Consider the following 23,352-nt stretch of genomic DNA (forward strand, 5'->3'; position numbering starts at 1 on the left):
GCGCCGCTGCGCCGCCTGCATATGTTTAAAACCATCGCACACGCCGGCATGCATGCCTGCAATCTGCCCGTTCATCCCTTGCGACTCCTGATAGCCCGCGCGACAGCCCCAAGCACCACCGTGATGTCCGCCAGAACTCACCGCTACCGCCGGTGGCCAGCCCCACCAGATGGCGGGGTACGCGTGTCTGTACCACTCCATGCAGAGCCGTGACAGCACCCAACGCCGTGATGCGCCTCGAGAGCCACGCGACCATGAAGGGACTGAAGACCGTTCTCCAGCCGCTCTCCAGCCGCTCAATGGCCATGCCCTGGGCTCACCGCCCTGCTGCGTCTGCGTCTGTCGCAGTGCGCGCCGTCGCCGGCAGTCCTTATCGTCCTATCGCCATTATCTATCACTTCGCCGATGCCGGTCGCGGTCCCTCAATATCACCGACCGTCGCCATCCGTGACCTCCCACAGCCTTCCATTGACGCTTAACACGCTGCTTTGACCACCTCACCACTTCCAGGACCCGTCTGTAACAGGTACGCCATCTCAGTGTGGTCGTTGCGCTGGCACACCTTCCCCGTTGACAAAGCGAGATGACGCCGCCGCCGTTAATATGACTAATATCAACCATCGTGACTATAAAACTTCAAACACCGCCTCTGACTTCCGGCCAGATTTCTGATACCACCCCCTATACCCACCCACTTCAACAGTGAGATCCTGCAGATTCAACATGGGCCGTCTTGAAGGAAAGAACGCTATCGTCACCGGCGCCGCTGGGTAAGTGCATCTGTGCCCCAGGAGACTCCGCACCGCCGTCGACAATGTCTGCACCACCAATTCGCAAGAGATGGCTCATTCCAGGATTTGGACCTCTGGAGAGTGTTGAGCCATTGTGGCGAAGTGCCGCCACCGTAGCCATATCAGACTTTTCGACCCTTGGCATCAGCGACAACCGAAATCAATGAAATGCCGTAGAAGCCTCTGGATGTAGCTGACACCGCGCAGCGGCATCGGACTTGAGACGTCGATTCTCTTTGCACGTGAGGGCGCCAACGTCCTCCTCTCGGACATTTCCGGCCCAGCTCTGGAGAAGGCAGTAGCCAAGCTCCTCGAAGTCGTGCCCGGCGCGAAAGCGCTCAAGATCGAGACCAAGATCTGCGATGTTTCCAAGGAATCCGATGTGGAAGCCATAGTCGCCCACGTCGACTCCTGGGGCGGTCTGGACATCATCTTCAACAACGCCGGCATAATGCACGCCGACGACGACGATGCTGTCAACACCCCGGAGAAAATCTGGGACCTGACACAGGCCATTAACGTCAAGGGTGTGTGGTTCGGCAGCAAGCACGCAGTCTTGAGCTTCCGCAAGCACGGAAAGACAAAGGCCAGCGTCATCAACACTGCCAGTGTGGTCGGTCTTGTCGGCTCTGCGACACCTCAGTTGGCCTACACAGCTAGCAAGGGTGCCGTTCTGGCGCTGACGCGCGAGCTGGCTATGGTGCACGCCAGGGAGGGCTACAGGTTCAACTCGCTCTGCCCTGCGCCGTTGAAGTAAGCTTCTTCCAGTTTGTGATTATCTGTATATTAACAGCCCCAGCACCCCCCTGCTCCAGGACTGGCTCGGTGACGACGCTGAGAAGCGCCACCGCCGCGAGGTCCACTTCCCCTCTGGCCGCTTCGGCGAGGCCATTGAGCAGGCCCAGGCCGTTCTGTTCCTGGCCAGCGACGAGTCCAGCTTCGTCAACGGCACAGACTTTGTGGTCGACGGCGGAATGACCAAGTGCTACACAACACCAACCGGACCCCCCACCGAGGCCCCCAAGAACAACGCCCGATAGAGAATCCCGGACCTTTGCGTGAGATATCGGAGCATGGAGTTCAGTGTATTGGGTCCCGGAAGGCTACTTCGTTCACTTCGATGATAATGACTAGAACATAGAATACAATCTTCAACTTACGATTGTCATGTACCGGTGATATCCTGCAAATGATTGGAGATGATCGTGGAGGATTCGGAGTCGATTTACAGTGATGGTCAAGATCACTGGGAAGACGGCCATCTATACGATCTCGGCAAGTTACACGTGTCTATCATATTTCCAGTAATGTCAGACAGACCTACCCTCTCCTTGAAGCCTCAAGCACTGTACAGCTTGAGCGAGACCAACTACGTTGAAGCAAGATAGGGCTCCAGTGCTGCCTAATATCACGAGGCAACCAGACTCAGTTGGGCTTGCGAAGCCACGCGTACTTGCGTGGCCTTACAAGCAGTCTCCAGCCTTCACGCAGTGATTGTTGGAATAAAGTAGCAGAGAAGTCCGCACATGCCTCCGCATCAAGCCTCGGTCCGCGCCCGAATCAGCTAGCTCCGAACCTTACACAGCAACTGCGTGTCAGCATCCTCGTCAACCCACAGAACCCCATCTTCGCCAGGATCTTGCATTGTGAGACAGCGTTCCTGGACAGGGATTGAGGCTGGTAGGTTTGTTTCTCGCAGCATTTCTCGCAGCGACTGCCGCATTTGACGCTCCGCCACTTCGTCGGACGTCTTGGGAGCCCGAGTCGGCTGGTTCGATCTGCGTCTGACATGCCCGATTCTCTTATGTTCGGCTGCCTAGAGGCCCTCTTGAGCTCTCATGTAGACTTGTAAAGGCAGCTCGCCCCGCGCTGGCATCTTCACCATCACAATGGAGGTCACGCCCGCGAATGTGGCTCTTGCAGCTGTGCCGGAGTCGATACTCGCTTTCTACCTTCTCCCAAGCCTCGCCGCAGGAACCACGCTGATCTCTGTCTTCTTCGCGTCTCTGCTCCTCAATTTTGCTCTCTATGGCGCGTACAAGCTCGTCGTCTACCCGTTCTTCTTGAGTCCGCTCCGACACCTGCCGACAGCGAGGGGCTTCAGGCCGCTCGTCGGACACGGGCTCGCCTTGTTTGCAAGGCCGCCCGGCCAGCCTCATCTCGACATCATCAACGCAACGCCCAACGACGGCGTCATCCGGACCTACGGCTTCTTCCATACCGACAGGCTCATCGTCACCAGCCCCGCGGCCATCGCGGACGTTCTTGTCCACAAGTCGTACGACTTCGAAAAGCCGGCGTGGATCAGCGACTTCCTGCGGAGGTTTCTGGGCAACGGGCTGGTCATGCTCGAGGGCGATGTGCATCGACACCACCGCAAGCAGATTATGCCTGCGTTTTCGTTCCGCCAGATCAAGGAGCTGTATCCGGTGTTCTGGTCGAAAGCGATCGAGTTCTGCGACACAGTCGAGGCCGCGTTGACACACGAAGCGTCCAAAGTCCTCGAAATAGGCCACTACTCGACGCAGGTCACACTCGATATCATCGGGCTGGCGGGACTTGGCCGCGACATTGCATCACTCCGTAGCGGGGAAGACGAGCTCGCCAAGACCTTCGAAGAGGTCCTGGAGCCCACGTCGGAGAAGGCTATCTACTTCCTATGCCACTTGCTCTTCCCGCCGCGGCTGATCGCGATGCTGCCATGGAAGCTCAACGAGCGCGTCAAGATCATGACCGGGAACCTCAAGCGAATCTGCACCAACTTCGTCATCGACCAGAAAGCCAAAACAAAGCTTAACAGTGACGAAAAAAGCCGAGACATCCTCTCCTTCATGATCCGCAGCAACAACTTCTCCGACCAAAGCCTCGTCGACCACCTCCTCACCTTCATCGCCGCGGGCCACGAAACCACCTCCTCGGCGTTGACATGGGCGTCGTACCTGCTCTCGACGCACCCGGCGGTGCAAACCCGCCTGCGCGCCGAAATCCACGCCCACATCCCCTCGCCCACCGCCCTCTCCTCCCCCACCGCCGACATCGCCGCCCTGCTGGAATCTATGCCCTACCTCAACGCCGTCTGCAACGAGACCCTGCGCCTCTACCCCACCATCCCCGTCTCCTCGCGCTGCGCCACGCGGCCCACCACCATAGCCGGCGTGTGCGTGCCCAAAGGCACCCTCGTGTTCCTCGTGCCCTGGGCGATAAACCGGAGTCCGGCGCTGTGGGGCACGGATGCAGAGGTGTTCGAGCCCGGGCGCTGGATCGACGGGGGGCGGGCGACGCTGGGCGGCGGCGCGGAGAGCAACTACGCGTTCCTGACGTTTTTGCACGGGCCGCGGAGTTGCATTGGCGAGCGGTTTGCAAGGGCCGAGTTGAGGGCGCTGGTCGCGGCGTTTGTGGGCAGGTTTGAGATGCAGATGGCGGTGCCGGGGGAGCAGGTGGTGGTCGGCGGGACGATTACGAGTAAGCCGGTGAATGGAATGCGGTTGCGGCTGGAGCGTGTGGAATGGGGGGAGTGAGTGGGGGGTAGTGGGTGTGTCGACGGTGGTTGCAAATGATACTCTGGTTGCGATTTCATGTTGCAGATAGGTATCTCTGACCGAGACTCATGGCACGGCATCTCTCGGTCACCTTGGCAGAGCCGCCATCCAGACTCCCGAGAAGCTGTGGACAGAAGCGCACTACAGTCTACCTCGGCAGCTGCCAACCGTATCCCTCATCTCATTGTTCCAATGGCAGGATAGGTGCATGGTTGCAGCGCTGACTCGAACACGTTCACATGTGGTGGGGCTTCCCCGCACTAGAACGGAGCCGCAGATCACTGCAGCTGGACCCTGGCGCCGGTCTTAGCGTTGCGGGGTGATCTCCAGGCACGCCATAAGAGCGAGAGTGCCTCGGCGCGTGCTGTGATGAGCGAGCAAGGAGGTCCGGCTGTGCACATTCCGCTCGTAGTATGCGGGCCACGGACAGCTAGTAACATACTTCAAGGAATCATCACCTGTCAAGGCCTAGCTCCAGCCAACTCACGTCGACGGTGAGCCCTCGGTGGCACAGTATATCTACCTTCCATCCCGACCTACTTAACCCGGACCTCCACCACGCACCATGCCCCCCGGCGGAACCCTCGCAAGCACCCGGCCCAGCGTGGCCGGCCGCGCCCTCTCCGGCGTGACCAGCACCCTCACCTCGCCGCTCCTCACAGGCACGCTCCTCTACCTCCTCACGCGGGGCCCTCCACATTTGCGCTCCCGCCTCTTGAAACCCTTCCAATCCACCCACCCCGTCACCACCAACACACCGCGCGGCGTCGCCCGCCTCACAGCCCTCATCACCCTCCTCAAGCTACTCACCGCCGCCAACGCCCTGCGCGCCGCCAACCGCGCCCTCAACGCCCTGGCCTGGAACAACTGGGCCCTGGGCCGCAGCGGCGCGGCCTGGCGCTTCGGGCCCGGCAAGGCCGAGCTCGTGCTTATCACGGGCGGCAGCAGCGGGTTCGGGTACCACATGGTGCAGGCGTTTGCGGGGCACGCGCGCGTGGTGGCCGTGGACGTTGCGGCGTTCCCTGCGGAACTGGAGGGGTTGTCGGATGTGTTCTTCTACCGGTGCGATATCGCGGATACGGCGGCGCTGGAGGGCGTGTGTGCGCGGATTCGCCGCGAGCACGGGGATGTCAGTGTGTTGGTGAATAACGCGGGGATCGGCATCGGGAAGACGCTGCTCGAGGTGCGTTCCCCCCTCCCCCCCCCCCTCCTTCTCGCAACCCGTCCCGGACTAATAGCGCCAGACCTCCAACGCAGAGTCCCAGAAACTTCTGCAGGTAAACCTCATCTCGCACCTCGTCCTAATCCGCGCCTTCCTCCCCTCCATGCTGCGCGCCCGCAAAGGCCACATCGTCAGCATCGCCTCCATGGCGTCCTTCGTCGCCGCACCAGGCCTGGTCGACTACAGCATCAGCAAGATCGGCGCCCTATATCTAACCGAGGGCGTGCGCGCCGAGTGCCTCGCGCACTACGCCGGCGGCAGGGCCATCTGCACGACCAGCGTGCATCCGAGCTGGCACCAGACAGGCATTCTGAAGGACAGCGGTAAGCAGCTTGCGAAGAGGGGGATTGTGCCGGATCCGCCGGAGCGCGTGGCTGAGGCCGTGCTGCAGCAGGTGTTGGCGGGGAGGAGCGGGAGGGTGTGTGTGCCGCGCGGGCAGGAGCGGTGGGCGGGCGTCAGAGGGTGGCCGCGGTGGGTGCAGGATGTGGTGTTTGGGCTTGTGGGGCGGGGCGGGGTGGTGTCGTTTGCGGAGGAGAAGGAGGGGGGTGGGGAGGAGGCTGCGGGGGCGGCTGGGGCGTAGAGGACCGGATGTTTGCTGGATGGTGGGAATGTATGCGTTTCGCATGAGCTGCTGCGAGTACGCCTCTTCGCGCACCTCGTGCTGCTCTGGAACACCAGCACCCCATATCCTAGTTCCCATCATTATTTTGAAGAAAGTTGCACTGGCGAACCAAGTACAGAAGGAATACACTTCTCCTCAAGCTTCGAAGAGCAGTGCGCCCGGTGCGAGTTCAAAGCACAGTTGCCCGACACCCATCACAAATGCTCTAAACATGACCTCCTCAGGCAGTTCCGGTCACCCTCCAACCCTGAAACGACAAGACCGAGCTTGTGCGAGCATGTGAGAGACCGCACGTGCTAGTACTGCGAAAGAAATCCCCCTTTTCCCCAACAATCGCACGACAACGCGATTCAAGATACGAAGAGTGGCCAACAGCGACGTCCCCTACGCCTTTGCATTTTCTGGACGCGAGTTGAAGCTTCAGAATCACAACGAGTAGCCATGTAGCCGTTTTGATGCCGTGTCATACTGCTGGGCGGCGTCCGCGACGCCCTACCAGTGACGATCGATCCGTATGTTGTCACTGAGGAAGATGGCTCGACACGAGCCATCTGAGCGGCAAAGGAGGTCATCCGTCGACCGTGCGGTCACTTTTGCAGCCCAGAACGGATATAGAATGATCTAGATTAATTGAGTTATAAGTATCTGCGCGGTTTCTTATGGATGAGCATGACTGAGCCCTGTGACTTCAGGGATGCATCGACCAAGACGATGATGCAGAGGATAAGGTTGGCGTGCAGGCGGTGGATGCAGTGTTTCTCTACGCTCATGTCACTATTGGACTTTTCACGACTGAGTTGGCAAGGGTATCGATACACTGGGTGCAACTCATGGTCTCTCCAGTCTCGTTTGAAAAAGGTGCGCGCGAGGTTCCGGAATTCCCACACGAGGAACGTCGCCACGGTGCACTCGAGCATGGATTCTTCAGGAGGCCTTCGCGTCTGCAGGGAAGATAGTGGTTCTGTTCCCATGTGCTCGCAACGTCATCCGGAATCGACTGCACCTTGTCTGCCACGAGCAATCCTACACAGAGATCTGCATTGACTTCCAAATCCTCTGCGGTAGAATGAAGCAAGCCGGTTCGCACATCGCTGGTAACTCTCCTGCATTCTTTCAAGAGGCCGAGTTCTTCGACCGGCGGGAGTGGATCCAGCCATCGGTACCTCTGACATCGAGATATGACATAACCATTGGAGACAACCGTAGTAAAGATCCATGCAACGCAGCAGTCGCTCTAAGCTTTCTCCGGCATCGAGAGAATAGCGTGGTGTCTGATCGCTTGGCCATACTTGCTAATCTGTGCGAATACGAACTGCGATTAGATGGATCGGCGCTCGAAAAGACGCAGTCAAGCCTTGCACTGTGCGTTGTCGTTCTGTCTCACACCCGATGTTTATCGTCCAGTAAGCCTACTTCAGACCGCCCCACTGCGTAAGTGATGCTACTTTACGTTCTTGGTGGATATGCTGACCGTCTGTAGCTTTTATTGAGCATTTACTAAGAACAGCAGCCTGTCTCCCAAACCTCCGGTGGTCCAAAAATCCAGCTGAGCAACTCTCGCTCGGTCGATGTGCACCAGAGTCTTATAGTCTCTCGAGTAGGGGTCTGCGACTGCCCGGGTTCCTTTGGAAACTAGACAAGTTCGTGACACTTACAGAGATTCAAGCCCGGTACGCGAAGCGATGGTCTGCCCTTGATCGTGAGCGAGAGTCTATTTTGCAGCGCCCAGCCCCGGTTTCTGTGCATGCTGGAGCGTGGCAGCGAACCTTCAACCCTGTGAACGACGAGCATGCCGTGCGCAGAGAGCGCGCAATCACTCAGATTCTCTTCGATACGCTTCAGCATCTTCGTAGGTCCGGTGAAATTGTGGTTGCTGACGCCATCTGGCACTGTGTGTATAACTCACGGTGGCGGCCTTCCAGATATGGAGGAGTAGCAGCAACTTTTGAGCTCGTCGATTCAGTAGAGAAGATACCGGCTAGTATACGTGTGGAGAATCGTCGGGGAATGCTCAATCTCGAGCGCATCGATGATGTGACATACCAGTCTGAATGGCTGATCGCCAGGATCATGAAAGATGGTGGTGTATGGTCTGGCACTCTGATCGAAGGTAATGAAGGTCGATCATTCAAAACACAGCTTGGGTTCACTCAAAGAATTGCACAACACCTCGAAGACCTTTTCGACGGGGCATCTGCACCTGTTGCAGTCAAAATGCCGGAAAACATATCAGCCTCAAAAGACTGGTTTGATTCTCCTCTCTTCGGTCGACTTCGTGGACCAATTGGAACAACATTTCCCCAGGATGAGGAGATGCGTTTGTTGCCAGTTCTCGAAAAATTTGGACACGCGGCTTTTTGACTAGAACTGGATGACACGAAGTCGGCTCAAAGTATTTTTTTTGACCTGGAGATAGAAGGCGCACTCCCCATGCTATACGACATAATCGGCTCAGCTATGCCCGGAGATTTCTTCAAAATCAACGGGAGTGCCCATAAGCGCATAATTCGTAAAGCGATGTCGTCTGCTGAGCTGTCAAACGCAAAGACGTACGCACGCACAAGGGTGAGATTGGTGACAGGAGGTTTCCTAGTGCGACAGATTCTATTCTTCATCTTTACCTGTCTCGAAACTTATCCGAAATGCGCACCATCTGGAAGTCTCGGTTACTCAAGATCATATCTTGAGCAGAAGATATTTTTCCACATGTTCTTTGCACGGACCAACGATTTCGGTATCGATGAGATTTTAGCTTTTGACAAGCAACGCGCAATCTTTGATATGCCCAAAGCGGATGCCGAAGGGGAGCACGTCTTGACTCCATTCCAGTTGTCCATGGAGGACTTGTCAGCACCTACTCTAAGGAACATGAGTTCTTCTCATGTTGTGGAAAAGATGGAGAACGAGTCCCGAAACGACAAGTACATCAGCTTTCGATCTGAACACATGGTGAAAGGCATGTGGCAGCTGATGCCGCATCCTGCAGGTCGATACACTCTTGTATGAATGCATTCAGCTATGGTCGCCAGATGGAAACACATGGCAGGAAACAGAGAAGGAATGGTTAGAGGGTCATGAGACTTCCAATAATTCCTTAATTTGACAATTCATCGAGACTTTCCTTGTCAGGTATGCCTTTTGTCAAATCCGGCACTTTGCCTACAGCATAATACGACTATGAATGGTACAACGAGAAATTGTTCCAGTGCTTAGTTTGGGACTTCTTCCCATTGCACACGTCTTACTATTGGCACCGCGACATCTGTATGCTCCACACAGTGATTCGAAGTCACGTGAGCAAAGCACCCCAGCGCCGATCATCTCCCTCCCACCCCCAAACCACCCCAAACCCCCGATTCCCATCGATATCACTCTTACCTTCGCTGTGTAAGCACCGCGCGGGAATAGGACCGACGCAAGCGCGTCCGCCGTATTGCATAAGCAGGCGGTGGAGCTGCTTTGTAATCCCCTCCTTGGCTCCACCTTGTGTTACCAGGGTGTCAGGTTTGGAGGCGGTTCGTCCGCAGCTCGAGCGGTGGAATTGGCAGGGTGGAGAAGGTGATGCATTGGTGGGTAGTGCAAGGTGCGAGGCGCGAGGTGAGTGGGTGCCTGGCAGATGCGGTTATGCAGGTGAGGATGGGAGTGAGACTGTTGAGGTGGGAGGCGGGGTGTGCATTTGTAGGTATATAGGTGAGGAGTATCGTGCTGCATTGCATCGCAACCACCGCGTCCCATCCCATTCCATCACCAACAGCACCATCGACGCCGCTCCTCAACAACCCATCCCTTAACGCACCGCAAAATGACAACCACCATCCCCATCGCCGACATGCAGCCCATCACCATCTACGGCAAACAAGGCCCCAACCCGCCCAAAGTCCGCATTCTGTGCGAAGAACTCGGCCTCCCCTACACACTCATCGACACGCTCTTCTCGGAGGTGAAAACCCCCGCCTACCTGGCCATCAACCCCAACGGCCGCATGCCCGCCATCGTGGACCCAAACACCTCGCTCACGCTGTGGGAATCCGGCGCCATCATGCAGTACCTGATCGACACGTACGACGTCGCGGGGCGCCTCAGCTTCGCCCCGGGCTCCAACGACGCGCACCTCGCCCGCCAGTGGCTGCACTTCCAGAACTCCGGCCAGGGCCCGTACTACGGGCAGGCCGTGTGGTTCACAAAGTACCACCCCGAGGTCGTCGAGTCGGCGCGCGCCCGGTACTGTCGCGAGATTGAGCGCGTCACGGGGGTGCTGGACGGGCATCTGCGGGCGCAGGAGGCAGGGGAGGACGGGGGGAAGTGGCTGGTGGGGGGCAAGTGTTCGTACGCGGATTTGGCGTTTTTGCCGTGGCAGGTGTGGGCGGGCAAGGTGCTGGGGGACACGACGGATTTGAGTGAGTTCACGGAAGTGGCGGCGTGGGTGGAGCGGATGGGGGCGCGGGAGAAGGTGGCTATTGCGTTTCCGGAGGCAAGCAGTGCGGCGAAGGATGCGTAGTTTCTGAATTTATGCGGTTTTGGGCTTGCCATTTGTAATGCTGTTCCCGGTTGATTTGTGGCCGACAAGGACTTCCACTGCAGTAATCCAGAGCTGTACGACGATGACGACCGATCGAACGACCCAGTCTTTCCAGTCGAGCTCTGGCTTCAGCCCGCGGCTGAACTTTGCGTCCTGGGCCTCCCACGGCACACTGCCTCCCAACTGCAGCCCTACCCTCATCCCGCTGCTGAACCCGTCCTCGTGGAATCCGTACCCCGTCCACGCGCCTGCATACCACACTCCGCTCTTGCCTTGGATCCGATGCAGCTCTTCTTGCGCAGCAACCATCTTGCTGTTGTACAGTGGGTGGCGGTACTCGTACTGTGCCTGCGTCAAGGCTGGGTCCGGGCGCTGCTCTGGGTTGAGCGTGACAAGCACGTTGTCGAATTTGTCAACGGGGATATGCTGCAGGATGTTCATGTTGTACGTCAAGCTGACTGTCTGAAGATTGCCGGAGGGGTTGGTGGACGAGGGCGCGGGAGAGGTTGTCGTGAGGTAGTTCCATGCTGACCACGCGCCGCGTCGTTTAGGCATGAGGCTGAGATCAGAGTGGAGGTAAGCGGTGTTGGGTGTTGTCTCGAAAGCGTCCAGGATATCGCTCTCTTCAACTGTGGCGGAAGAGCCGAGAATATTCCGTGCCTGGTCGCCGTGGCAAGCAAGAATCACCGAGTCAAATGTCTCTTCTGTGCGAGTGGAGTTGTTGTCTAGGGTCAGCCGGACTCGGCCATCTTTCCGCTGAAGCGATGTCACTGATGTGCTTAGGTGGAGATCCACGTCTTTGCACTCCTTCATAACAGCATCGATGTAGTTCTTCGCGCCGCCATGCACCGTCAACCACGGCGGTCGCTCACTCACTGTAGTTAACAGGTGATGATTCCACATGAATCTTACAAGGGTAAGGGCTGGGAACTCCAAGGCACACTTGTCAGCCCCAGTGCTCCAGACACATGCTGTCATGGGAATCAGGTAGTCGTCTCGAAACACATCCGAGTAGCCGTTCCTCTCCAAGTACTGGCCGATGCTCTCCTGATTTGCTTTGGTTGCAGCAGCGGATCCCGGCGGTATTGATAGCAGGTCCAGCGCAAATTGATTGAACCGAACGATGTCAAAGACCATACGCCAGAAGGAAGGTTTGATGATGTTTGAGGTCTGTGTGAAGAGCCCGCCGAGCGAGGTGCCTGACCATTCAAATGCACCAGCGTCGCGTGATACACCAAAAGTCATCTCTGATGTATCTATCCTCACGTTGAGAGCATTCAGGAACTTGATGAAGTTTGCTGGATGAGGTTAGTGGCACTTCGACCAATCGAGTCCGTGCAGACGTACGGTAAGTCGCGGTGTTGAGAACGATGAAGCCGGTGTCGACGGGCGTCTCGAGGCCATCGTGTTTCCACGTCACTGTATTGGTGTGGCCGCCCAACCGATCTGCTGCCTCGAAGAGGTGGACTTCGTGACCTGCATTGCGGAGGGTCCACAGCGCGCTGAGGCCGGAGACGCCGCTACCGACGATTGCTATGCGTTTTCTGTCCATCTCTTTTAAGTTTCGCAGAATCTGAGGCCGAGTGGCGACTATACAAGCACACTAAGGTTGCGTCTGGGAAATGGCAGAAAGCCAGCAAACAAACGGAATCACATGGTTACGAAGAATGGAAGTGTTGATGTCATTGACTCGCAAGCGAAGTCGGTTTCAGCTAGTACAGGGCCGAATTCAACACGTTTGGTAGTGTTGGCAAAGGAGACTTTCGAGACGATCGTCTCTTCGTCCGTCGAAACACCGAAGGTTCCTCACATGCGCTTTCACAGTAGCTGCAGGGACCCTTCCTAGGTGAACGTTTGTTTGTGCACTAGGTTGCCGGCTGCCGGACGTTTCTCTTGAGCCGCCAAAATGGACGCGATGTATTGTTAGCTGAGAATCAGCGGCACAGCAAGTGGAATGCTGCCGTAAGCGGGAGGAGCTGTGAAACAGCATGCCATGGCCAGGTCTCGAGTCGTAGACTGGAGCGAGGGGCATGGGCAAGTCGTCGAGAGCAACGACATGGTAAGCGCGCATGTGGTGAAGTCTGGTTCAGATACAGGCAGCAATATTCAGTCCCAGTGCATGCTGCGACATCTGATAGGTGATGCGTGGGGAGAGATACTCACGTGACGTGGCAAGGTTATGCTTGCCTTGGCGGTGCGTAATGCGCCTCGCCTTGTACCCTGGCCCCGGGCGACTCCACAGTCAACAGCGACACCGACACCGACACCGACGTCGTCGTCTCCAGCTCCACATCTCGAACTTCCACCACGACACCGCCAAACCTCCACCCCAAACTATACCTCCCACACCACGCCGACGCCGCGACCATGTCCAACCTCATCGACGCCGACGCCGGCACCGAGCGCTTCGGTGGCTATGAAGCCGAGCTGAAGCTCGTGCAAGCGGACCTGTCGCAGCAAATCGAGCAGATCAAGGAATCAACGGGCGAGCCGCGCAAAGCCGCAATCAGCAGAGCCGAGCGCGCGCTGGAAGAGGCCGACGAGCTGGTACGCCGAGCTGAGCAGGCAGCGGCGCATGCAGCGCATTGCAACACCGACGCGTGCTAACACGCATGAGGCAGATCGGCCAGATGCGCCTCGAGAAGTCCAACATCCCCGTGAACCTCAAGAGCAAATACAACGCCAAGTTCCGCAACTTCGAGTCCGACCTCGACGCCGCCAAGCGCAAGCTGCAGCAGTACACCAACGACAAGGCCAAGCTGTTCGGCAGCCGCTACACCGACGACCCGGAGCAGGGCGACGTCCAGCTCGAGCAGCGCCAGCAGCTGCTGTCCGGCACCGACCGCCTGAACCGCAGCTCCGGCCGCCTGCGCGAGAGCCAGCGCATCGCCCTCGAGACGGAGCAGATTGGCGCAGGCACCCTGAGCGACCTGCACCGCCAGCGCGAGACCATCGAGCACACGCGCTCCACCCTGCTGGAGTCGGAGAGCTACACAGACCGCAGCATCAAGACGCTGCGGGGGATGGCGCGCCGGTAAGTCCCCTGCATTGCCCCCAGTGCCGCTGTTGATGCGCGCAGATGGCTGCCTATTTGACCTGACGCCCGCTGACCACCGCAGCATGGCCACAAACCGCATCATCACCATTGCCATCATCACCGTGCTGGTGCTGCTCATTATTGCCGTCATCTGGAGCAAGTTCCGATGAGCCTTGTTCATTTAGCGTTCTCGTTTAGTCTGGCGTTTGGAGCCATGGTAGTGTACATATCGGCGCGGCGCAATTGCATGTTTTACGACCTGTCAGCTTCACGTGCAACATCTCATCTACCATTGTTTGAAAGTCATGATCATTAACTTCGCATGCCTACACTACATTACCAGCAGTACCCTGCCCTCCGCGTCCAATCAGAAAACCGCACAGCAATAAAGCAGACAACCGCGCAGCATCCATACGGAAGCCCGTAGAGATATCAGACAAGAGCCCGTACAGCGATCAAACAAAAATACCACAGCGCCGAAACCCACAACCCGATGACGTAAACGCAAAGAAACGCTGATGTTGTACAAAGCCGCAGAAACGCCGCACCGCGCCGGTGTCGTAAAAGAATGTACCACGTAAACATCTGGGGTATCGTTGTTGCTCCCGTCTATGTGTGCCCTGTCCAGCTCCTCCCTTCATACCTCTCCTTTTACCACCTCGTCTCGTCTCATCGCGCCTCAGCACGAACTGCGCGCCGACCGATCCGACCGCGCAGCCCCGTACTTCGAGTAGATACTCAGCAGTCACGCATCGTCGGACGTCGCACGGCCCTTGCTAGCCGCCGCCTCTGCCGGCTTCAGCAGCGGCGCCAGCGGCGTCGACGGGCGCGGGATGGCGGTGAGCTGGGTCCACTGGTGGCCGGCGACAGGGAACGGCGTGAGCGGGAGCGGCTTGGTGCTGGCTTGTGAGCGAGACCTGCGGCGGCTGCCGTACGAGCGCGGCAGGCTGAGGCTGATGCTTGCGTCGCTGGGGCGGCGGGTGTAGGCGCCGGGTCCGAGGAGGGCGATGTCGTCTTCGGCGAGGTGGCTTAGGCGTAGTGAGGCGGGCGGTGCGAAGGGGGTTACGGGGGACATGCGGAGGGGGTTTAGGGCGGAGCCGTGGAAGGGGCCGGCGGTGCGGGATGTGGTGGAGATGGAGAGGGTGCTGGGGGCGCGCGAGGCGGTGCTGGCGCTCCGGGAGTGGGCGGTGCTGGGGTTGCGGGATTGGGTGCGCTGGCTGGAGGCGGAGGGGTGCGGGCGTAGGTCCAGGGAGGCTTGGCTGCTGGCGGCATGGGTGGAAGGGATGATGGTGGACTTTGAAGGGGTCCCTACACGGGTGCTGACGGAGTCGTTGCGGATCTCCTTGGGGCGCTCGATGTCGTTTGGGAGAGTGGCGGTGTATGCGGTTGCTGAGGAGAAGTACTTGGGCATCATGACGGCGAAGAGCGGTCGCATTGCTGGGAGGCAGGCGCAGATGATGCCGACGTTGACTTCCACGCCGGAGAGTGTGGCCTGATCGGGGTTGTCGAACGTCTGGTCTTCGGAGTTTGCGAGGTTGTCGAGGGTGTATAGTCGAACGGTCGAGACTACGATGACACTGGTTCTTGTAAGCCTCCATCCCAAACCCGTAACAGGGATTGGCCTACCTGACACCAAGGGCTAACATGGTGATGAGACCCTTCTTTTGGCTCTTGCTGATCTGCAGACTCCGAATGACTCGAATGGGCATGAACAGGATGATCACATCCTGTCCAATGTTCAACCCAGCTGTGGTGAACCATATAATGTAGTCGTTCATACAATACCCACCCTTTACAGCCTTGTCCCAGAAGAAGTTGATAGGGTGGCACAGAAAGACATTACCGAAGACGCCCCATGCACCACATGCGACGACTATGCACAGCATAGCGTAGCATGCGCAGCGGAAGTGACGTGGTGGGAAGATACGGATGTACTGAACGAGGATTGAGATCTTGGTCATAGTGAGTGCGAGGTTGTAAACCCAAAGGCTGGCCCAGAACATCTGTATATCGAGTCAGTACTGCTAGACGAGGCGTCCATGCCAGGTGTGCTTACCTTCAAGGCGATGATAACATCGTTTTCAGAGAGATCATACACATGCTCCCCAAGGCCATGCATGACCTCTTCCGAAGTCAACACAGCAAGGCCAATCGACAGAGCCTTTGATGGTCAGCATCCTCAGTGAAAGCCCAAGCTGCAACATACCATAGCAAAGGCAATGAACACATCCTCCAGACCAGCTCCTTTGGTCAACACTAATCTGGTGAATAATCGCAGAAAGACTATCGTTCCGGCAACGAGTGTGAACGCAAGGACGATCGTGTTCACCCGTATACCAGCGGGCGAAGCGTTGTCGAGCATTGCGGTTGGTGTTGAACTGAGTGATCGCACTCGACGTATTAGGACAATTAGAAGAAAACCGTATAGCGAACCTCCAGCATGCCACCCCGCTTCAATCCATGTTATCACCTGGGAGGCCGTGGAACGGAGGGCCGGAAGTGATGGGGAGGCGAGTGCAGCCTAGGAAGAACCCGTCCGACAATACGATACCACATGGCTACGGGTGAAGAAACGCACATGCACTCCTGATGCACGAGTCGTGAGTTCGACACTGCCACCATTGGTGAGGTCACGGTGCCTTCAGATTTAGCTTGCAGATACATGTGGGTTCCAGGCTACACGTCCCGATTTGGAAGCGGAGACGTCGAGAGAAGGAGCAACTCCACGCCAAACCACGTTCCTGCAGCGCCCATCACTTACGTGCCTGGAAACAGTCGCAGGATGCCTGCAGGAACAGGAAAGGATCCATGTCGCTACATGGCCGTGATTGGGCGAGCGCCGGAAATAGTGGGTATCTACTAACAGTGGTAGAGTCCGAGGGGGTATAATGTCGCAGCTATAGCCCTAGCGGAACTCGCGTTGCAGCCACTGCGGCGGCCTTGTAAGGCTAGCTGTTCGGTCCTGAACTTGGCTGAGGCACTGATTCAAGGCTGTGGCGTCGCATGTCACAGGCCTAGGTGCAGCTTCTGACAGGGAGCGGTTGAAGGTTGTGCGGAGCGGCGTACCAAGGCTATCTGCCGGCTCCTGCGATCGCATTGTCGCTGCCATAGTGCCGATTCTGTTATATGTCATCCACTTCTCAACAGCCGTAGGCTGACGCACTCTGTGTAATGGTAACCCAGATGGTGATCAAACCGTGGTGGTCGAGCGGGAGTTCGCGTGGCAGCATGCCTGGGCTGAATCCCCTGGCGCAGATCGTAGCCGAGAGGGGACCGTGCCCGAACGTTACATGGTCAAAAAGCGGGCGTCGAACATATCTATCACACGAGTCTGAAACGCAACCATAGACTGTTGGCTCCAACCCCATATTTTTACCTTTAGGTCTTCAGAGCCCCTCCGTGGGCATCACAGATAGCAAAACGTCCTCACATCAACACCCATGTGGCTCGCGCAACAACGGCGAACCATATAGGTGATAGTCGGCGAGGCCGCGCGCTCAGCTACAAAAGGCAGTTTTCATGTAGACCGCGTGGTAAAACCCTGATGTTTCGGGTAACCTGCTGCTACTTTAGTCGGTCTTAATACGGCCAATATAGATCTGAGGAGGCCGGCCCCGCTGCACGCGAAAGGCTTAGTTATACGAAGTACAGCTCCGGAGCAAACCTTCAGTGACGCTTGCTCTCTGACAGTATTCCGCGCATGATCTGACAAGCTAGAATTTTTACGTACAATAGACATACATACGGTAGAAGCATGTTAGAAGCCAAGGAAGCTCCGTTACTCGGCAGCCAGCGCAAATGAGACGTGGTGGCTGCCAGAAACCTCGTGCCAGCGCTATTGATATCAAAGGTCCAACTCTGTAATTGCTTCTGTCGCGATTGTGTCTATATACTGATATATTCATTATTGGCAAGCCTGAAAACGGTATTCCGAAATATCGGTCCTGTTGAGCTCACGGCTGTTCGGATGTCGAGAGACTATCGTGCTTTAAGAGATTTGGACCGTGATTGGCCGCGTTACGAAAGGCGGTGCAGTACGAGTGTCTCCTCGAAGGGAATATCGGCCATATGGTGACATTCCGATCAGCATCGCAACTGCCGCCAGTGCCGAACAATCAAGTCGTAGGTCCGATGTCTTCATGTATGTATTAATGCTCGACATTCACTCCAGTGGCCTGGTAGGTTTGCAGGGTGCAAGCTGGGTTGCCTGGTATCTGAGTTCTTGCGACAGTTCGAGCCCTGCATTCTGGGGTATACTATACATGCACAAGACGGCCACAGCTCATTGATAAACCCGGAACTACAGGCCCGCCTATATAAGGTAGACTTAAGGAGCCAATGGGGCGCCAGGGCGAGCAGTCCTGGCCCTTGATAACTTTGTAGAGCCGAGGCTTGATATAGGTCTGGGCCAGTACATCCTGCATCGAACGACTGCAGTAAACTCCCACTTGTTCAACTTCAGACGGCCGCTTGATCGCATCAATGCCGCGAAACGGGAGTCATCCTGCCAAACACCGCACATTGAAGGCCACTGTCGTTGCTGGTGTCGGAGTGCATTGTTCGGTGATCGACAGGAAGCACGCAGTGCTACTGCCAAGTCGCCTGCAAGACGGGCAAGGGCGACAGGTTCGAGCTACTCAGCTCGACAGCACCTGGCCACTCCAAACACGCTCTTGACTTGCGGGGATGCCCTGAAAGAGCGATATCCCGGGTGAAGATCAGTTCTTCTGCCCAGCAGCAATCGCTGACCACACGCTGCGCCAACCTTCCCTTTATCATTGTATGCGGCAACCCCGATCTGCCGCTATCTACCCCTCATTTGTGTTGTTTGCCTTCAGTCGCAGAAGTTCTGGTGGGTATTGCCAAGCTCGCTGTTTGAGTCGCGTGTACGCAGACGCCGTTGCGCTGGTCTTTCGTGCGATGTGATCGGTACGATCGCTCGCCGATGCTCAACGAGCCTGGCAGGGTGTCGCGAATGTTCAGCGCCGTCGGCAAGCTGATGCTCCTCAAACAGTGTGTCATCACCTCGTGTGATGAGAGCAGCGGCACGTCCGTCAGTGTGTTTTGAATAACGCTGCGGCGCCGCCTATTACTGTGACCAAGACCTGAGTCTTTCTGTTTGTCATGATGTTGTCAGGTGTGAACACGCCCGCTCCGATGTAACGCGTAAGGTCTCGTCACACAGCGAGGCAGGCTTACATCGTGACTAGATGTGCCACAGGTGTCAAAGTCGCGCGCGTGTCTTCCGGCCTTGTTTACTTGTCAACGATATGTAGGCTTGCCTTTTTTGTAACAGAGAGCGAGCTCCCGTGTGCGAAGCGGCGCGTTATCGCGTTGGGGATCGTCTCTGACGCTGCGAGCGTCGTCGCATCGATGCACATCTCGTCGCAGACCTAGTCGCGTTGTCCAAGGCCGGCGCCGGTGGGCACCGTCAAGATGTGCTCAGGGGACATGTGAAGAATTTGTGGTATCGGTTCTTTCTCAACTTGTGGTATCGTTCTTCCTCAATCTCGCGGCAAGCCGCGGGGATCAATGAAAAAGGAACTGACAGCAGTAATGGGATACAAAAATTCCCAGCCGATCCGAAGACCAACTGGAGCGGTCATAGTTGTAGTTTTCAACTAGCAAAAACGCTACCTCAGACGAATCTTCACTGGTAAGCGTAAGGCCCTTGCTGTGTTTTGTCAGTACTTGATGAAAGTTTTGGGGGCGGGGGGAAACAAACCACTCGAATATCGAGGGAAGGGAGGACGAGAATTCGCGGAGTTTTATGTCACGTCGGGCTTGGCGCTACTAGCGCTCCACGTGACTGTGCACGGTTCCTGCTGCCTGGTGCGCACGGGCGACGTCAGGCAGCAGCCTCGTCACGTGAGGCACTAGCGCGCGCGTGGGGTTTGCGAATATCGTCATATCAACATATGTCTAAGCTGTGTTGAGACGAAAATATTCTGGACATGTTGCGAAACGAAAATCAACATATCAGGATTTTCAAAAACACCCCGTGCGCTTCATGATATGGGAACACAGCAAGATCCCTCGGGGTAGTTATCTGCCACCAGACGTTCTTGGCTTGATCTTGACGCGCAGCTTCACAGTGTTCGTTGGTTTGTGGAGAAGAGCAGGGCCTCAACGTGATTCTTGGAGTCTCCCCTACGGGACACGAGTACAGCGCTTGCAGCACTGTGTCTGTACACCTGTTCGAAAATTCGGGTGATGAATATGCACAGATCGCCCTGCAACATAGAGCAGACTGTAGGCAACCGACATCACGTCTTCCAGGCGGCCGTTGGGCACGTAATCGACTTGCATGCAGCGGGCCCATTAACTACTGGTGTGTCCAGATTGTAAGCAACTGGCGTCGTCTTTTCGAGGCATTCTTTAGCACGGTCTTGACCTCCAAGATTGCATACAAAAGCTTGTAAGCCTTGTACCTAAGTACTGATCGCTGACCCGGACTGTGGACAACTGACATCGTCTTTTCGTTGAGGTAACGGCCGAGCCTGATTTGTATACAGCGGCCTGCAATGCCTGCCGCCGATGGTCATGCTCCCAGCGCGCCGAGGGACTCAATAGGAAGACACTGCATGGTGGGAGTCGTGAACCCAATCAACGTAGCGGAGGTGGGAGTCGTACACCCAATACTCTAGGCGGGAGCAGTGAACCCAAACCTACCTAACTTCTGGGGTGGGAGCCGTATACCCAATTCCCGATCTATCCATTTAAAGACACTACAAGGTGGGAGTCGATGCCCCCAATCAGCGTAGCGGAGGTGGGAGCTGTGTACCCATCTCCCGATCTGTCCACCTACCTATCCATTTCACGTGAGCTCCTTGAATGCCAGACGCTGAATTTTGATTCAGTAGGGATTTGCCAAGTCCACTGCTTTTCAATAATCCGAGCTTTGTCTTTCATGCACTGGCCGCAAATCCATGTCAGAACCCCGTTGAAGTATTTGTCGTTTTGCAAGGCCCTCGGAGCGCTGTAACCCGCCTCAATAGGACGTCTGTGGGCCAAATGCGCCCATCTTGCCTCCCGGGATACCAGTCGAACGGAATAAATCAGGTTCAAGTAGACTTCTGAGACGTCTGCGTTTCTCTCAAACTGGGGTTTGTCCTCCAGATATTGAGGACGATTGGCACCACCATTGAGTCTGCTATAGATGCAGCATGGCCCGGTCAATGGCTTCACTAGAGTGCGAGCAACTATCACCGGCTCTCAGGTTGCAGGATCAACGTCGGAGTGAGGATGTGAGCCAAGTCTACCGCGCAACACAGCAACGTCAGGAAACAATGTGTAAAGCTTTTGTAGAATGTTTTTACCTACGATATAGGGAATGCTTGCCTAAGGTCTAGCTTTAAGTATTAACATGGCTACAAGTTTGGTGTTCGATTTGGTCAGCTTGAAGCTTGCCTATCCGCCGTTCTTCCTAAACATGAGGACACTGGCTCTCTAACTCCAGCAGAGGGCCTCTCACGTTGCAGGATAAACGGTAGACTAAGGACGTAAGCCAAGTACACTCAACGACAGTGAAGTAGGGGAAATACAAAACAACTTCTTAAGATACTTTTTTACCTACAATATAGGGAGTTCTTAACTAGATTTTGGCTTTTAGTACTGTACCTTAATAGTTCATGGGTAACTTGGATGCGCCACGAGCCAACACTGAAATAAAACAAATCGCCCTAGGCTTTGACCATCTCGTCATGTTAAGTTCTTTCCTGTGCTCCTCACGCTGCTGCAGCTAAAGTGTGATCCAGATTTATGATAACATGTGTTGTGCCCAGATTCCTCCCGAGGTCTAGGTGGCCAGCCATTTGATGAAACACATACTTCACCTGTTAGAGTGTGTGTGCTTGAACGGAGTAACTTAGTTGCATTTCTGCGGTTTGTTGGCTGCTGTAAGCATGGATTGGATCCTACAAAAGCGTCAGGCGCGTGGTGGGGAGTCGAAAAGCCGCATGCCGAATACTGATATCCTAGAATCCATACCTTTCCACGTGGAGTGTCTAAATTCTGTATCCATCCAGACCGTACTTTCGTGGCTCTCCGTTACTATCTCTGTGCACGAAGTCTCCCCTAAACTCGACACACCGAGCACATGCAGGCTCCACTTCATCACAGTGGGCGTCCAGTCCGTCAGCCTCGCAACTATCGCAGGGATGTGCCACCATTCGAATCGCTTTAGCGCAGCAGCAGCATCTTCTCCTTCGGAAGCTTGCCCGTTCCTGAGATCTTGAGCCGTGTCCAAAGCAGAAGCACAACGGTTCTCTCCATTACACTGTGACGGAACCGGTGATTGGGCTTGGATGGCTACGCTGGAAGAGCCGATCACCAAGATCAAGGCGCGCGCATTCAACATTCGCTACCAGACCCAGGGCGCGGAGCACTCCAATGATAGCAGCCGTCCTTGAAGGTTCCCATTCCCGACTTAAAACTTGTGTAGGATGCAATCCATCCTTAACACAACCAACAAGCTGCGAAAACAACGCCGAGTAACTCCGTTTGAGCACTGGAATTGTGACACCTTCTTGCCCACTACTTACTTCGGTATACTGGAGTTGGTCTTGCCTACCAAAACATGTACTATTATACCTCTTCATATGATTGTTGGCAGTAGGCATTTGGATAATGAATTGTTGTCGTGTCATTCTTTTGAAGAGGGTGCGTGAGAAACAGAAAAGGTGGATAGAGACGGTAGAGTTTAGTTAGTGTTTACTTGCGGCCTTCTACAACTTACAGCATACATAGTTGAGCAAGGAGATCTATTTGTTCACGAGAGTGCGGTCGGAGCAAGCCGCAGAAATCTAGGGGCCAGACAGGGCGACAGTGATGCCCTCCACCACCTCCACCACCCTTTCCCTCTCCTCCTCCTACTCCTTCTTCTCCTCCTTCTCCTCCTTCTCCTCCTTCTTCCTCTCCTCCTCCTCCTCCTTCTCCTTCTCCCTCCTCTCCTCCTCAGCCTTCTTCGCGGCCTCCTTCTCACGGCCGATGGCCCGGTACTTCTCGCGCTTGCGGGTGCGCCTCTAATACAACATGAGCAAAAGAACATCAAAGGAAGATTCATCACTTACGGAGCCCTCCCTAGGCTCGAAGCGTCGGGGGCCCGAAGGCGGCGCCTCGAGTTGGAGGCGGCGGGGCGCAGAAGAGGGCGCTCCGCCAGCGCCGTTGCCCAGGCGGGGGCGGTGTCGCTGTCGCTGCTGCTGCTGATGTTGTTGCTGCTGCTGCAGCAGGAGGGCTACGACGATGTTGGCGTCGACGCCATAGTGGTAGTGGGTGCCTCCGTAGAAGTTGGGCATGATGTTGGAATGTCTACAAGGTATCGTGAGTATATTCGACAAAGATGACAAGGACATACTGGACAGGACAGAATGGAAAGACGTATACATACCACTTTTAGTCTTAAGTGAGCTAAAGATCAAAAATCGGTGGGGGGGATGGCCTCTTTATATGTGCAGCCGCCCACCAGAGCCCGAAAGCACACGTGATTTAAAAGACAGTTTCTGAATCTGAGGAAGTGAACATTCATTCAGAATTCTCTTGTTCACCTATCTTTCAGGCCAATCGGCGGCTCTGCCATGAATTCTTGGTGGGGCGGGATTCCTCTCACATAGGTGAAAGCACT

At 56.0% G+C, this 23,352-nt stretch overlaps 8 protein-coding genes across 8 annotated transcripts; 5 read left to right on the forward strand and 3 right to left on the reverse strand.

The window, feature by feature from the left end:
- Positions 1–616: 616 nt before the first annotated feature.
- On the forward strand, positions 617–2,256 carry C7974DRAFT_38019 (uncharacterized protein). The gene is made up of 3 exons (XM_046140503.1): positions 617–770; positions 999–1,544; positions 1,591–2,256. Exons 1-3 carry the CDS (start codon positions 724–726, stop codon positions 1,829–1,831), a joined length of 834 nt encoding a protein of 277 aa, XP_045994131.1. The 5' UTR covers positions 617–723; the 3' UTR covers positions 1,832–2,256.
- On the forward strand, positions 2,257–4,602 carry C7974DRAFT_38020 (cytochrome P450). The gene has a single exon (XM_046140505.1). The coding sequence runs from the start codon at positions 2,681–2,683 to the stop codon at positions 4,307–4,309; it is 1,629 nt and encodes a 542-aa protein (XP_045994132.1). The 5' UTR covers positions 2,257–2,680; the 3' UTR covers positions 4,310–4,602.
- Positions 4,603–6,407, forward strand: C7974DRAFT_441407 (uncharacterized protein). Its single transcript, XM_046145360.1, has 2 exons — positions 4,603–5,513; positions 5,575–6,407. The coding sequence occupies exons 1-2, from the start codon at positions 4,896–4,898 to the stop codon at positions 6,130–6,132; spliced, it is 1,176 nt and encodes a 391-aa protein (XP_045994133.1). The 5' UTR covers positions 4,603–4,895; the 3' UTR covers positions 6,133–6,407.
- Positions 6,408–10,003: 3,596 nt separating this feature from the next.
- On the forward strand, positions 10,004–10,672 carry C7974DRAFT_436189 (glutathione S-transferase-like protein; the record flags this gene model as incomplete). The annotated part of the gene is made up of 1 exon (XM_046145113.1): positions 10,004–10,672. One exon carries the CDS (start codon positions 10,004–10,006, stop codon positions 10,670–10,672), a length of 669 nt encoding a protein of 222 aa, XP_045994134.1.
- Positions 10,673–10,681: 9 nt separating this feature from the next.
- Positions 10,682–12,245, reverse strand: C7974DRAFT_318272 (amine oxidase-like protein; the record flags this gene model as incomplete). The annotated part of the gene is made up of 2 exons (XM_046138646.1): positions 10,682–11,991; positions 12,041–12,245. 2 exons carry the CDS (start codon positions 12,243–12,245, stop codon positions 10,682–10,684), a joined length of 1,515 nt encoding a protein of 504 aa, XP_045994135.1.
- Positions 12,246–12,921: 676 nt separating this feature from the next.
- C7974DRAFT_400995 (t-SNARE) lies at positions 12,922–14,015 on the forward strand. The gene is made up of 3 exons (XM_046142558.1): positions 12,922–13,240; positions 13,315–13,727; positions 13,813–14,015. The coding sequence occupies exons 1-3, from the start codon at positions 13,061–13,063 to the stop codon at positions 13,898–13,900; spliced, it is 681 nt and encodes a 226-aa protein (XP_045994136.1). The 5' UTR covers positions 12,922–13,060; the 3' UTR covers positions 13,901–14,015.
- Positions 14,016–14,193: 178 nt separating this feature from the next.
- Positions 14,194–16,242, reverse strand: C7974DRAFT_38158 (uncharacterized protein). Its single transcript, XM_046140588.1, has 4 exons — positions 15,937–16,242; positions 15,787–15,891; positions 15,357–15,733; positions 14,194–15,307 (listed from the first exon to the last, which is right to left on the reverse strand). The coding sequence occupies exons 1-4, from the start codon at positions 16,090–16,092 to the stop codon at positions 14,476–14,478; spliced, it is 1,470 nt and encodes a 489-aa protein (XP_045994137.1). The 5' UTR covers positions 16,093–16,242; the 3' UTR covers positions 14,194–14,475.
- A 6,358-nt stretch (positions 16,243–22,600) lies between these two features.
- C7974DRAFT_378996 (uncharacterized protein) lies at positions 22,601–23,026 on the reverse strand (the record flags this gene model as incomplete). The annotated part of the gene is made up of 2 exons (XM_046140436.1): positions 22,601–22,753; positions 22,802–23,026. 2 exons carry the CDS (start codon positions 23,024–23,026, stop codon positions 22,601–22,603), a joined length of 378 nt encoding a protein of 125 aa, XP_045994138.1.
- Between the last annotated feature and the right edge of the window lie 326 nt (positions 23,027–23,352).

The sequence above is a fragment of the Boeremia exigua genome (assembly GCF_020726555.1).
Source record: "Boeremia exigua strain MPI-SDFR-AT-0100 chromosome Unknown C7974scaffold_10, whole genome shotgun sequence".
Lineage (NCBI taxonomy): Eukaryota > Fungi > Ascomycota > Dothideomycetes > Pleosporales > Didymellaceae > Boeremia > Boeremia exigua.